Below are 14,436 nucleotides of genomic sequence, written 5' to 3' on the forward strand. Positions count from 1 at the left end.
TCCGTTATTATTATTATTATCTTTAATCCAATTTTGTGATGATGTTAGTTAAAAGGCCGGGACGGATTTAAAGTACCGTAAGTCTTCGACAATAAAGTGGAGTTAGAATGGTTTAAAGGGATAAAAATGAAATAAGGGGTTAACTCCCTGGGGCCGAAATGCGACTATAGGCGTTATATTTTCTACCCTGTAGCGTCGATATGCGACTATACGCGCGTTATCAGGACTCCCCAGGACGGCGATTGACGAGTATAGTCGCGGCACCGAGATCATGATGATTGCGATAAGTACTTGTTAATTTTTGATAATCTTGACAAAAGCAAAATTACTTTGCATACTGGCTATTATTTCTTTGATGTAATAATTACTAGTTGTGCTAATAATTAGTTCCCTTGTTAAAATAAATGTCCGTAACTATGCGGTAATGTAAATGAAATAAAAAGACGATCTCCGCTGTGTTTCGTTCATACTGTATTTCAAGAGTAAAATAATGTCGTCGGCCAGAGATCTTTCTTAAAAAGATGAAAATATTTATTTATTATCATGCTGATTCTGAAATATCAGTTCCTTCGGATGATGATTTCGACGACGCGATCCCATTATCAGATAAATGAATGGTCGGAAAATGTTAAGTTTTAGAAGGCTGAAATATTGGTACACTTTCATTACATACGATACAAATGGATAAAAAATAACACAACAAAGCATGTTTCATAAAATACAAATAAGTATATGTAAATAAACGCATGTTTGTAACTTTAATAATTATTCAAAGTTGGATGTAAATATTACAACTTAACTGTCTCAGCGCGTGACAAACAACATTTGTGTACATGTTTAGAAATAGATTATACTTCAAAATAAACCACTGATATTCACACAAAATCGGGTGTAAATTTATGTAATGCTGATGTAAATATTCAGTGTTAATGGTGCATTTCTATTTATGGGAATTAAATGTTCAAATATCTATTAAACGCAGTAGGTGTGTTAAAATTATAAATATTTCGAAGTGAAAATTTCAATGTATATTTCAGTTTACACCCAAGTTAATCATGTTTCCCTGCATGATTTCAACTGACTGTATGCGAGTGTGATTATGATAAGGTTAGATAATGTTCTTCGACGTCAGGTGGTAATTCTTATCCCGCCGCAGCAAGTATGTTACGATATCGGCCTCAGGGAGTTAATAGTAACTCGCGTGTTAGGGATAGGTTTGTGACGGGACCCCTCTATTCACTAAAGGATTGTAAAGGTCCCCGCCAGAATGATGAGTCAGTACGTAGAACGATGACTGCGCACAGTTCCCTATTCACGGAAGGATTATGAATCATCGGCACTCCCTTATAGGGACGATGACGAATCGCGTTTAAGGTCCGTGACGGGCCCCTCTATAAAGAAAGATGATTCACTGTCACTCCCTTATGACGTCAAAACGGGTAACAATGGCTGCACACAATACCCTATTCAAGATGATGAGTCAACGGCACTCCTTATGACCTACTTACGCAATCCCCCGATGAGGTCACGCCATTGCCCAAACTCTGCCCAACTGTCCGAACTATACTACTCATTTCTGTTGGAACTAATCAGCTTGATAAGCCGGGTCAAAGTCAGCAAATGTCCTAGCACTAGTTGGAAAGCCAGAAATAACCAGAACATAAAATATTTGGTATTTATATACAGCTTTGAATTTGCAAAAGTCATAATGTATAGTTTACAGGGACATGACTTAAGCTAGCTATGGATAAAAGTCTGTCTTGGCCGTACTACAAGGTGTACTTTTTGTCAAAAATAAATGCAACTTTATTTAGCCGATTATAAAATATTGAACCAAAAGAGCAGCACAGTACTACTAATTAAGAGGTTTGTAGTTGGAGGCTTTTGTTCTCTGTGGCATGGTGACCATTTGAATAAACATAATTCCGTTTAAAGTCGTTGTCGTCCTCCACATCTGATTCACGCGAAGAAGTTGTCAGTTACTTGTGGATGTAAAGTCAAAACAAGTATAGAATCCAGGAAACTGACTGTTTTACACAAATAAAGACTGTAAGGTAAACGGCAGAAGACCGATAAAACTTTGCACAGTTCAAAATATTTAATAATGTTTAAAAGTGTCAAACGTTATTTTGATATGGATTAACGGTATTCAGCAAAATTAGAACATTGTTCAGAAAACAAGAAATGTGGTTTGACCAGTCTCCAATACTTCAAAAATATGTTTAAACTGTTAATCTTTTATTTTTCAGACACGTCCAAAAGCGTTATAAAACATATCACGAACATTTAACTGGGTCATTTAATAATTGTACGGACAATCATCACAATTTTCATTAGCGGATTAATAATTTACTTGGAGGAAAAATTTTTGGGTGCTTTTTTTTTTTTTTTTTTTTTTTTGCAATTACAGGATTGTCTTTTTTATGTTAAATAAAATATCCTGTTACATGAAGCAAGAATATCTTGCTGAGTATGCCCGTTTTAACGTTCACACAAATCTCAATACTGTTTAGAATTGAATGTAAAATTTTTAGAGTAAAGTCATGTTTAGAACAATTTTCAAGATATTATGTAAACCTGGTCAAAATATTTACTTAAAACGGACTTTTTTTGAACAAGTGATAATATTATTTACGGAGTCAATCGAGCGCGCACCGTTAATGACATGCACGGACTTCTCATGCTTCTACTGCATTGTAACGATTCTTACGGTCGCTTACGCATAACCTGTATCTCTGACGACTGCGTAAGTGTGTGGACTCTTTGGTTCAGAACATTGGACTAGGACCAAAGCGACCCGGGTTCGAATCCCCCCACAGGCACTTGGGATTTTTCGTCATAAACATTTTCGTGTCAACAATAGAAGTAGGACAGGTCTGGTTATTGTTATAGACCTTATCGAAACAAAGAAGCCGGTAGGTAATATCTGAAAATGATTTTTTGACGTCACTACAGCCTCTGTTTTTTCAGTCTATGTTTTAACATTGGGACATAGAAATGTGTTCCTAATACCCGATTATTCATTATAACTCTAAAGATAAAGTTCTTGTTTAACATTAGTTTTTTTAAGTTTTAGTTAAGTGCGAATTTTTCATGCCTCTATAGTATTGTAACCAATATAAGAAGAACAGGACTGGTAATCATTATAAACCTCTTAAGCGGTCTATAAGTTATATTAATAGATCTCTTTCAAACAAAGTAGCTGGTAGGTTACATGGTGTTGGTATATTAAACCAGACCTTATCACCGTTATACGCATGCTATAAATACAATCAAATTATATTGAGATGTTCCCCTTGAAAAATCGATCGTGCTAGGTGTTCAAACTTCACTTCGTCTTAATTCGCAAATGTTGTGTGTTTCAATTCCATTCAATTATGTTTTGCTCCTGAGTATCTTATAAAGGAATCTTCTTACAAAATTCGACAATTCCACTGCCGATTATCGTGCACCGTTTCATTATTGTAGAAACGCCAAATAGAGCTAAGTCTACTATGTACAACCGTTTGATCTATAAAGTAAAGTTGAAATTACATACCGTATTTTTTGAACCAGTTTTCACTGATAAGACTTCCATTACTGACTACGGATACGCTGGGCAGTTGTAACGTCTGTTTGCAGAATCGGACCATTTCACCGACCATCGTGCCTCGCTTCACGATAAACGGTTCACCGCCAGAAAAGTTGATCTTTTCCATACCTAAAATGAACTATTTTCCTGTTGAACAAAATAACTGGAAAAATAGTTTTTGGAGTTGTTTCTTAACAACTCTTTTTAAGTTTCGACCTCAAGGGGTCATCCGTTAATATCTAGTACGTACATACAAACAGGTATGTGAAGTTCATGTCAGGATATTAACCTTTACCCTGCTAAATTTATAAAATGGACTTGTCCATCATTCAATTTGGGCAATACAATTTATTATTTGAAGGGGTGTTCACTAAAAATTTACTGACTGCCTGCAGTGCAGGCTGATCTTGGTCTGCACTGGTCGCAAAGGCAAAATCACTTGCCGCCAGCAGGCTAAAGGTTAACGAAAGAAACATTCGTATGAATTTCTTAACACTTGCCTTGTTAAAGTGGTAATTCGATTTCGATATCTAGTACCCTAAAATCTAGAATAATTCAATTTTCATCATCGCGAAACTGCAGACTATGAATAAAGGTTAAGGATGCAAGTTCAGATCAGGGTCAACACATACTACCGGGCGTACAACGCCTTATATATCCTTCATACATTGCGCACGCCATATATTCTTTACGTTTTCGCTAAATTGTAAGTGTTATAGTTAAAATGTCATTATTGTGAAAAAGAAGTCTTAACAGTTCCTATTTTACCGGAGACCCATCCTACCGAACACTTTATCCGAGATATTGGTTACTATGTAAAGTAAATTTATGATTTATATCTTCAAATGTAACTGGTTTCACCTCACCAGATCCAGAAACATAATTTCCAAAAAAAAAAAAAAATTACATTGGTGTATGGAATGTTGCTTTTACACTAACTAAGATATCATGTAAGTTTTATAATAATACATCAGCAAATAAAAGCAAAATTTTAATTAAACAAGAGGGTCATTGACCCTAAAGTGCTCACCTGTGTACAAGGCTTCAAGTGTCTTTGTATAATGCAATAGTACAAGTACAGAGTTTCTTCTATGTTAGCCTATATTATATACATGTCACACACATTTTTGAACCTAGGGCAATATTTTGAACAACTACAACAGACGGTACAACTCTGATATCACCTGCCAAATATCAATGCTCTAGCTATTATGGATTCAGAGAAGATTTTCAAAGTTTCTTATATATAAGCCTTTAATAAGTACATGTCATACACAGGGACGTTGTCATTTGTGACTTTTGGGCAATAATTACGACAATTATGGCTGAAAGTCAAACCCTTATATCACATGTCAAATACCAAAGCTCTAGAGAAAAAGATCTTTAAAGTCTGATAGCTGAAAACCTATTTTTAACCAAAATGATCCATATGTTCAATGAACCGGAACTATTTGAACAACATTGAAAAAGGGCTACCCATAGATAATTTTTGTGAAGTTTTATCAAAATCCATTCTGTGGTTTTGGAGGAAATGTTATTTAAAGAATTTAAGTGACTACGCCCGCTGGCGGCCATGCTTTTGACTAATCAGAAAAAATGAACACTATTTGTAGAAGGTCACACAAGGACAATTTGTGTGAAATTATTTTAGAATCGGGTTTAATACAAGATGAATTTCTAAGTTTCTACAATATACATATAAGGAAAAGTGACCACGCCCCCGGCAGCCATGTTTATTGACGCATCAGAATAATTTAAATAATCTTGGTAGAGGGTCACACAACTTGGACCATTTGTGTAAAATTATTTTAAAATCGGGCTAGCAGTTTCACACAAGAAGATTTTTTAAAGTTTCCACTATATACATATAGGGAAAAGTGACCACGCCCCCTGGCGGCCATGTTTTTTGACGAAGCAAAATAATTTGAACAATCTTGGTAGAGGGTCTCACAAGGATCATTTGTGTAAAATTATTTTAAAATCAGGCTAGCAGTTTCACACAAGAAGATTTTTCAAATTTCTACTACATACATAAAATATTATAGGAAAAAGTGACCACGCCCCCCTGGCGGCCATGTTTTTGACAAATCGGTATAATTTAAACAATCTTAGTAGAGGGTGACATAAGGACTATTTGTGTGAAATTATTTGTAAATTGGACCATCGGTTGAGGAGGAAATGTCGTTTGAAGATTTTTCTATTTTTAGCTCTAGCGGCCCCTGTTTGCAACCAAGCGAAACCGTTTAAACAACTTTGATAGAGGACCATCCAAGTAGCATCCAGGCCAAGTTTCATCAAAATCCATTTAGTTGTTTTGGAGGAGATGTCGTTTAAATACAACTGTTGACGACGGACGACTTGACGCACGCACGCACGGACGACGGACACAGCGTGATCACAATACCTCACTATGAGCACTTTGTGCTCAGGTGAGCTAAATAAATGGTGTCCGAATGACCGAAATGTACAAGTAATTAGAAGAGTATGGAGAATTCCTATAGTGTTTTTCCTTTCATAGATTTTATTTCAAATTCACATATATGATAGGAAAATTTGTGCTGAAAACAATGAACAAATAAAAACGATGGGTCACCAGGCTTGTTTTTGTGAAAAGTTGTTTCGAAAACACCCACTCTTGCTGAAACTGCTAGCGATTTGTCCACATTTTCATAATTTTCTGCTTTTTTTATAAATACCAGCCAAATATGCATCAAGACAGCACAATAAGATTTATTCTTTTAAGAGATTTTATTATATACTTATTTGATGTCATATTTGTAATACTTTATCATTACAATAATAGGTACAAATGGAAAAAAAAAATCTTGTTTCATATTCGCTTTTGTGAACTTTTTTCAATGAAAAATAATCATAGTAAAGAATATTTTTTTAAATTTTGAAAACATTGTTTCATAGATTTTTTCATGTGTTCTTTGTGTATAGATAGTTATATTGTGAACATAAAAATGGCCAAAAATGTATGGGTCACCAGGCTAAATTAAAGGGGGGATGTTGCTAGCGGTTGGTGGTCATAGCATGTGTCTTACTATCAGGTTATTATGAATCATCGGTTCATATGTTTTATTACCCAGTGACTACTGAAAGCAAACATGATCATCCATTTCCAGCTTGACCATCTGGCCTGCTGTGATTATCTATCAGTCAGAAATATGTATTATACATGTATACTATATATTTGCAATGAAAAACAAAAGTACATTGATCTTCTCCAGCCCTCCGAAGCGTGCTCGTCGCGGAGAAATCACAGGGCATCGACAGAAGTGGAGCCAAGACAGCTGTCGATGTCCTGACTAATCCGGAGGGAGTGGCCCTGCAAAGGTTGGGACGACGAGATGGGCCATGCAGACTTCCAACAACTCTACCCGGGGGAGCCAACCTACTCAACTTCGGTTGTTTTATTCACAAAAGGCTTCGGCCACCCGGCTCCATTCAACTCGGGTGGTAATGATGGAACTCCTGCATGGCGATAGATGGCAAGACAACAACAGAACTCTGCGACAGATCTTCGCGGGACACTCTGAGTGGCACAGATGTGTGGACCAGACAGAAGACCTGCCAGTACTTAGACGGCATGCAGAGAAGACCCCGAGCCGCTCAGACTTCACGCTCAACGTGAGGGGCGAGTGGGGAGGGGCAGCGACACCACGGGAGACACCTTGTACCAGCGGCCTCAACCGCCCTTTTAAGGGCGAAGCTTGCCACACCTTCTTGTATATTGTCTATTGGCACCCATAGGGGAGCTGTCATTTAGGTCTCATTGGCCGTGACAGTGACCCACTTTGGCATCAAAATTACTTATCTTTGGTATATACTCTACGGTAATTGCGTAGAGGTAAATTCTCACCATTTGGCTTCAAAAAGCATCTTTAACGGCATGCCTGGTGACATGCCGGGGGTCCGTACTCTTAATTAGCGAAAGCTATGTTGTGCCTTTACCGGCGGATGGACCCTAATTAAACTTAAATAGTCAGTCAAAAGTACATTGATACACTAACTGGACAAAGTAGCCTGTATGTACCCAGCCAGAACGCATGTGATCAAGGATCACACTGTTCACTAATATGCCAGATATTTATTTTATGCATTTCAAGAACAATTTGTACAGAGACGAGTAGTTAGGTTTTTATCAGAAATAGTTGTTCTCATTATTGTTTATTTGATTGTTCATCATTTTTTTTTCAATTACCCCGTTTTGAAAATATAATTCAAAATTGACCGGCAGGGTTGTCATTAATAATCAAGTGCATGTAATCCTGTAACAGCTACAAGAATAAAATGTGAAATTTCCTCTTTTGAGGTGCATAATGACACCATTTTGTGAGAAAGAATATGTGATTGTTACATTAGTCTTTTACATTTTCAAGTATAGTTCAGTACATTTTAATTATATAGTATAACTGTAATTTACCAGACTCTGAGTGTGGAATGTGGCTCTCAGTTTAAATAATTACATCTAGATACATCATTACTAGTAATAGTAAACCAGGCCAAAAAAGGTACCAAATTTTATTTTCAATACACTTACAACATATCCATAGGCCTTTCTTATCTACATTTGCAATCTTAGACAAATAATAGCGCATTTTGTATATTTGAAATTTGAGTGTTGAATGAAAGTATTTGTTATAATCCCGGGCCACTTTTTTTCAAGTTTCATACCAACACATTACATGGTTTCCACTTTGAGTGTACAATGTATTTAAATCATTCTATGTATTATTTTGTGAGGATTTTATACTGCAGATTTATTCTAAAATAAGATTCATAACAACTCACTTAATTATAAAGATACAAAACGTGCCGTCATAATATTATAAAAGGGAATACCAAGTAATGTTGAATTATTAACATGGACACGGAATCAAATGTCTACTAATCGGCGTGATTCCAGTTCAAAGGTTGAACTGCTCCGTCTCATCCTCAAAAGTGTATGTCAACTTACGATCTTGTACGAAATTTAATTTAACTTAAATAGTCGTATATACGGAACATTTTCAGACAGTGCACATACCATTTACGATTTGATATTGACCAGCGTATACATATAGTACGTAATCTAATAATTAATTAATATAATTAATCTTTGATTACATCATGCTATTTTTATGAAATGCATCAATAATAAATTGAACTATAACTAACTTGGTGTGTGCATTTTGTTTCAGTAATTATATACGTTTGACGAATTGACTGTGACTACACGACCTTAAAGAACTGATAGCGAGACTGGCATTGCAAAATAAAAATTAATACTACAGCAGCAAAAAGCATCGTTTTCATAATCTCTTTTTCTCTTGAAAAAAGAAAATACTGATAACACCTAGCCAAACCATAAAACACATGTGATGGTAATTAATATGCAAGATAAATATATCTGGCTGACCACTAACTGAGTATCCAATTTGCAGATGACTATTAATTATTGACATGCTGAAGTGCTAATATGTTTCCCTGGGAAATGAACATCCCCCTTTAAGACAACTTGAATACAACACCCGTTCGGACGAAAAATTGCGCGAACTTGACCAAACTGATTATACCTGCTAGAAGTTAAAATATTCTTAATCCTTTCTATAATTGAATACTAAATGATCTGAAAAGTGATATTGTCTTATCAATACAAAGTTAATTGTCTAACATTATATGAACAATACTGTCTTTGTACTAAAATGCGCTGTCAAAACACAGTCACAAATGGCAAGTTGCATAATACATGTCAAGCATGATACATGTCAATACAACATAAACCAGTATCAACATATGATTACTGATAAAACTTATTCAAAAATGTTATCTTATTCAAGATTGCTCATATTTAAGATTTATATCTGTCTTATGCATTCATTTATTTATCAAGCAATATTTGGGTACGCTGGGACTCCGTTTGTAATTAGTGATTAGGTTTACATTAAAGGCGTTAAGATCATATTATTTTTCTGTGTCATAAACTATAAAATAAACTTGACTAAATCTTTCATGTATAAATCAGCATATTTATACCAAGATTGTTTTTATAAATTTTCAATCAATACAATTTAAATATATTGATTATTGTATACATGTATTATTACTGTATATGTTATATAATGTTTTATGATCTTTTGCCTGAATAAATTTGAATTGAATTGAATTGAATTGTACGCATTAGAATGCGTCGACCCTTGTCACTGTGAATTTTGTGAGGTTCTCTAATATACCCTCTAGAATGCTTTAAAAACAAAACATAATTGCGCGCATGCCTTGATTTACATTTAATAATACTTTAAATCTTAAAAAAAAATCTTGAGCTATCCAAGTAAGTAGACAGGCTCCCGTCCCGATGTTTGTTCTGTCTAACAGTGGGACTCAAGCAGGTTGTTTTTATACTGACATTTTTATTTCCCGCGGATCTGCACATAGTTTAGCCATCAAATAACAAGAGGGCCAAGATGGCCCTAGGCCGCTCACCTGAGAAACGCACCATAACACACCATAACAGTGTAAACATGTTTGACCTAGTGATTTCATGGAAAAAAATATTCTGACAAATTATCATTAAAATTGGAGCAAAAAATCTTGATTATAAATAAGTATTTTCTTTGATTTGACCTAGTGACCTAGTTTTTGACCCCAGATAACCCATATTCGAACTTGACCTAGCTTTCATCATGGCTATCATTCTGACCAAATTTCATGAAGATCAATTGAAAAATACAGCCTCTATCACATACACAAGGTTTTTCTTTGATTTGACAAAGTGACCTAGTTTTTGACCCCAGACTACCCATATTCAAACTTGACCTAGATTTCATCAAGGCAACCATTCTGACTAAATTTTATGAAATCCAGTGTAAAATGCAGCCCCTTATTGCATACACAAGGTTTTTCCTTGATTTGACCTAATGACTTAGTTTTTAAACCCAGATGACCCATATTCGAACTTGACCTAGATTTCATCAAGGCTATCATTCTTACAAAATTTCATGAAGATCAGTTGAAAAATACAGCCTCTATCGCATACACAGGTTTTTCTTTGATTTAATCTAGTGATCTACTTTTTGATCCAGATCACCCATATTCGAACTTGACCTAGACTTCATCAAGGTAATCATTCTGACCAGATTACATGAAGATTAATTGAAAAATACAGCTTCTATCGCATACAGAAGGGTTTTCTTTTATTTGACCTAGTGACCTACTTTTTGACCCCAGATGACCTATTTTCAAACTCGGCCTAGATTTTATTAAGGTTATCATTTTGACTTAATTTCAGGAAGATCAATTGAAAAATACAGCCTCTATCGCATATACAAGCTTTTCCTTTGATTTGACCTAAGAGCCTATTTTTTGACCCCAGATGACCCATTTTCGAACTCGGCCTAGAATTCATCAAGGTAATCAAGGTAATCATTCTGACCAAATTTCATGAAGATCAGTTGAAAAATACAGCCTCTATCGCATACACAAGCTAAATGTTGACAGACGACAGACAGACAGACGACAGACGCCGGACATCGAGTGATCAGAAACTCCCCTGAGGTGAGCTAAAAATGTGCTGTTCAAGAGGCTTGAATAAAATTTACTTTTAACATCTTTTCAATATTTATATAAAAAAAAATTACCACACGACCATGTTAACTGGCTATAAGCCAAGTTGTGTGCTCGTTTTCAGAAATATGAATTAGAAAATAATGGTTGAATAGGCATTGAAGTTGTAGAAATGCTTTGCTATCCTTTATGATTTGATCGCTGTCCTTTTCTTTATAAATGAAATGAAAACTATACCTGCATCTTTCAACATCTGTAGTCCCTTTTTCGCTGTGTCGAGGGGCAACACGAAGGACGTTTTCGCCGTATGAAAACAAAATCCGCACTTGTAATTGCATTTTCGAGTAAAATGGTAGTTCACGCTGATCGGGACTACTTTATCTTTTACCGGAAGTACAGTCGTTGTTCCTACCGTCTGCTCCAGAAGTTCTGCAGGCATTGCGGTAATAATAGCAGCAGTTTTATTTTCATTTCGATCTAGTTCAATATGTGCATGATGCGAAGAGCGCTGGTTATTAGCTTTTAAGCTTTTAGTAAACGTCAGTTTGAAAATAACAATTATTGTTGCTAAAATGAGAGAGGCGCCGCAAAAAATAATAAGTTCCATGTTCCTATGTCATGAAATTTCCTACAATAGTCGCATAAGTCCTCAGAGAAAATAGGTGAATGGAATTTTACAACACGAAGTATTATAAAGTTTGAGTTTCAGTTTATAGACTCGCCTGCCGATTAGGGAAACCAGCATGATTTATTATCTAAATAATGGATCGTTCTATTATTAAAAGTACTAAAACGTTGCTGACCTCGAAACAGAACTAGGCCTACTATATTTCTGAAAATACACGAAGACAAGTACAAAATGTACGGCACCGGCTGTTGCTAGAGCTAAGCTACTTTCGGTTTAAGCAGGAAGTATAAATAGGCCAAATAAATTTCTGAAAACAAACAAACTGAAAGATAAAACAACTTCCTGGTATCGTGACCTGGTATGACCTGGTAGCGTGATCGACTTGATTAAATGTGTGCTAGATATTATTATGTCATTTTCTTGTCAGGATATACTAAGTTAGGGTTCGAGACCCAATACGAATGACACTCTCAAAGGTTATTACATTTTAATCTACATGATACAAGTGCAACGACAATACTGAATTCATGCTTATTATATAACAGTAACAATAACTCAATGTCCTAATAGTGTTGCTGTTGCAGCATTGTTGTGTCCCTTAGTATGTATATAATCCAGTTACACAACCTTGATCAAAGCTAATCAAAGCTAGTAAATTGTCTTTTATGCTACAACAGAACACGATGGAAGTATTAAACCTGATTATTTATTTATTTCACTCAAGGTTCTTTCGTTTACATTTTTACCGATGCGCGTCACAACGACAGGAAAAGAAGTAATTTTAGTATTTCTGCATTGCTCTTTTAAATTGTTTTTACGCGTATTATAAGCTAAATACAATTTACAAAATTTATATTAGAAATTCTACTCTTAAGTACAACGCAATTCCAAAGTACATAAATATAAATCGGCTGAAATTCAGCCCAATTCATTGGTTTAAGGTCACCAATTCAAATCCTTACTTGTTTCATGTAACAAACGACCAATTCAGATCTGATTTACGCATCTTTAACACGTCTTTATAGAGTATTTCGTGGTGAAATGCCAGTCAGCGGTGGTCTGCTACCCTAAAAAGACACATATTTGCTCTTGTCCATTCTTTCGGTTATGATCTGCAAAACTTTACATATAAGGTGTATAAACATGAAAACTACATGTATCATATGAACTGCCTCACAATAAGATAACCTGCAAGTGAAATTAATGTATTATAAGGTTCAATTCAGAGTGCATTCTAGCAGTGCAAAAAATGGGAAAATAAGATCAATTTACTTTTGACTTCTTTCGACAACATCACGGAAGCCCACCATAACACGGAAGGACATTGTTGCTGACCTTATTCCTATAGGCTGATCACTACCTAATCCACTGAGAGCATACAGTAGTCCAAATTTAAGTAGTTCTACTCGAGTCCTTTCTCAATGGGATCGTGTTTTCCTTTACTCGACTGAGTTTCCGTGCGTATTTATAGCATTCTATCGAAATTCCCATGCTCCTATCTCATGCTAGATGGAAATGACGGCGTCACTGGCACCAGGCCTGAAAGAATACATGTTATACCCTACCGCTACCCCTAGGTATACTATAATTAAGAATCATGGTCAGGAACGGGAAAATGTACTAACCAATTTCAATCGCGCATTTCTCACCTTAAACGCACAGTTTGGTAAATGGGTACAATGCATACTGAAGGCATGAACACACTAAATAGCTGGCCTTCTTTATTCGTGAATAATAATAATAATAATATCTTTTTATTTTACATTAAAACAAACCAGATTTTTCTGTTCACTTATAATATTTTATGACTTTATTAGTTAATAGGGCAGTAATTTCTTTCTCCTTTTTTATAATTCCTTCCAAATGAATAAAAGAAAGACCATTTTCATAATGACATTACAACCTAGTGACCTTTTCTCTCACACATGAAAATTATTCTGATAATACTGGCCCTGCTGTCTTTATTACTACATGTTCACTATTTGATCTGCAATTCTTTTCTGTAAACTTTTAAAAACACAGATAGATATAGTGGACGCAACTTGATCACGATGGATGACCTTTGCATTATAATACATAAAGGCACAACCTATTATTGAAAAGGAGTGTACGTAAAAACGAGCTGCACGAGAAAAAGGAAATATAAATTTGTGTAAATATAAATTTGTGTATTTGAAGGTTTAAACTGATTAAATGTAAGTATATATACTTTGATACTAATTCCATATAAATATACACGGTTAACCTAAGCACCCTTGATTTCTATAATGAAATAATCGATATGAATAATCGGCCTAAAGTCAACCATCGCGGTCAAGTTGCGTCCACTATAACTGCCTTACACTGTAGACATTCAACAAATTATCTTGGCCTTATAAATGTCACTGTATACTTTCATTTCTCATTCTTTCGTGCAAATCGTGTATAATTACTATCATGCAAATACAAAAGAATACAGTTATTTCATCTTTTAATTAATACCTGAATATTGGCACAGTCATTGTAATTTGGACAGTTAGTTTAGATCTGGTTCAAACTACCTGCTACACATTTTAGCTCGTCTGATCTTTTAAAACAACAATCTACGAGGTATTGCCGTCACTTGATCGTCGGCGTCAGTATTGGTTAAATGTTTTGTTTAGGTCCGCCTTTTCTCAAACACTATAATAAAACTAGCTTTAAAACTTTT

The 14,436-nt window shown here is 35.2% G+C and overlaps 1 protein-coding gene across 3 annotated transcripts in view; it reads right to left on the reverse strand.

The window, feature by feature from the left end:
• The window catches only part of LOC123532892 (radical S-adenosyl methionine domain-containing protein 2-like), a 90,764-nt gene that overhangs the window by 29,768 nt on the left and 46,560 nt on the right, over nucleotides 1-14,436 (reverse strand). The window contains exons 1-2 of one of the 3 annotated variants that reach the window (XM_045314492.2): nucleotides 11,357-12,004; nucleotides 3,539-3,700 (exon numbers count right to left, since the gene is read on the reverse strand). The exons of 1 other annotated variant lie outside the window; for it this stretch is intronic. In XM_045314492.2, coding sequence (XP_045170427.2) covers nucleotides 3,539-3,700; nucleotides 11,357-11,726 — 532 coding nt within the window. In that variant the 5' untranslated portion in view covers nucleotides 11,727-12,004. Of the gene's footprint in view, nucleotides 1-3,538; nucleotides 3,701-11,356; nucleotides 12,005-14,436 lie in introns of those variants that run through there. One more of the 3 variants, XM_053518451.1, reaches the window with a different exon arrangement.

Source organism: Mercenaria mercenaria, chromosome 11, assembly GCF_021730395.1.
Source record: "Mercenaria mercenaria strain notata chromosome 11, MADL_Memer_1, whole genome shotgun sequence".
NCBI lineage: Eukaryota > Metazoa > Mollusca > Bivalvia > Venerida > Veneridae > Mercenaria > Mercenaria mercenaria.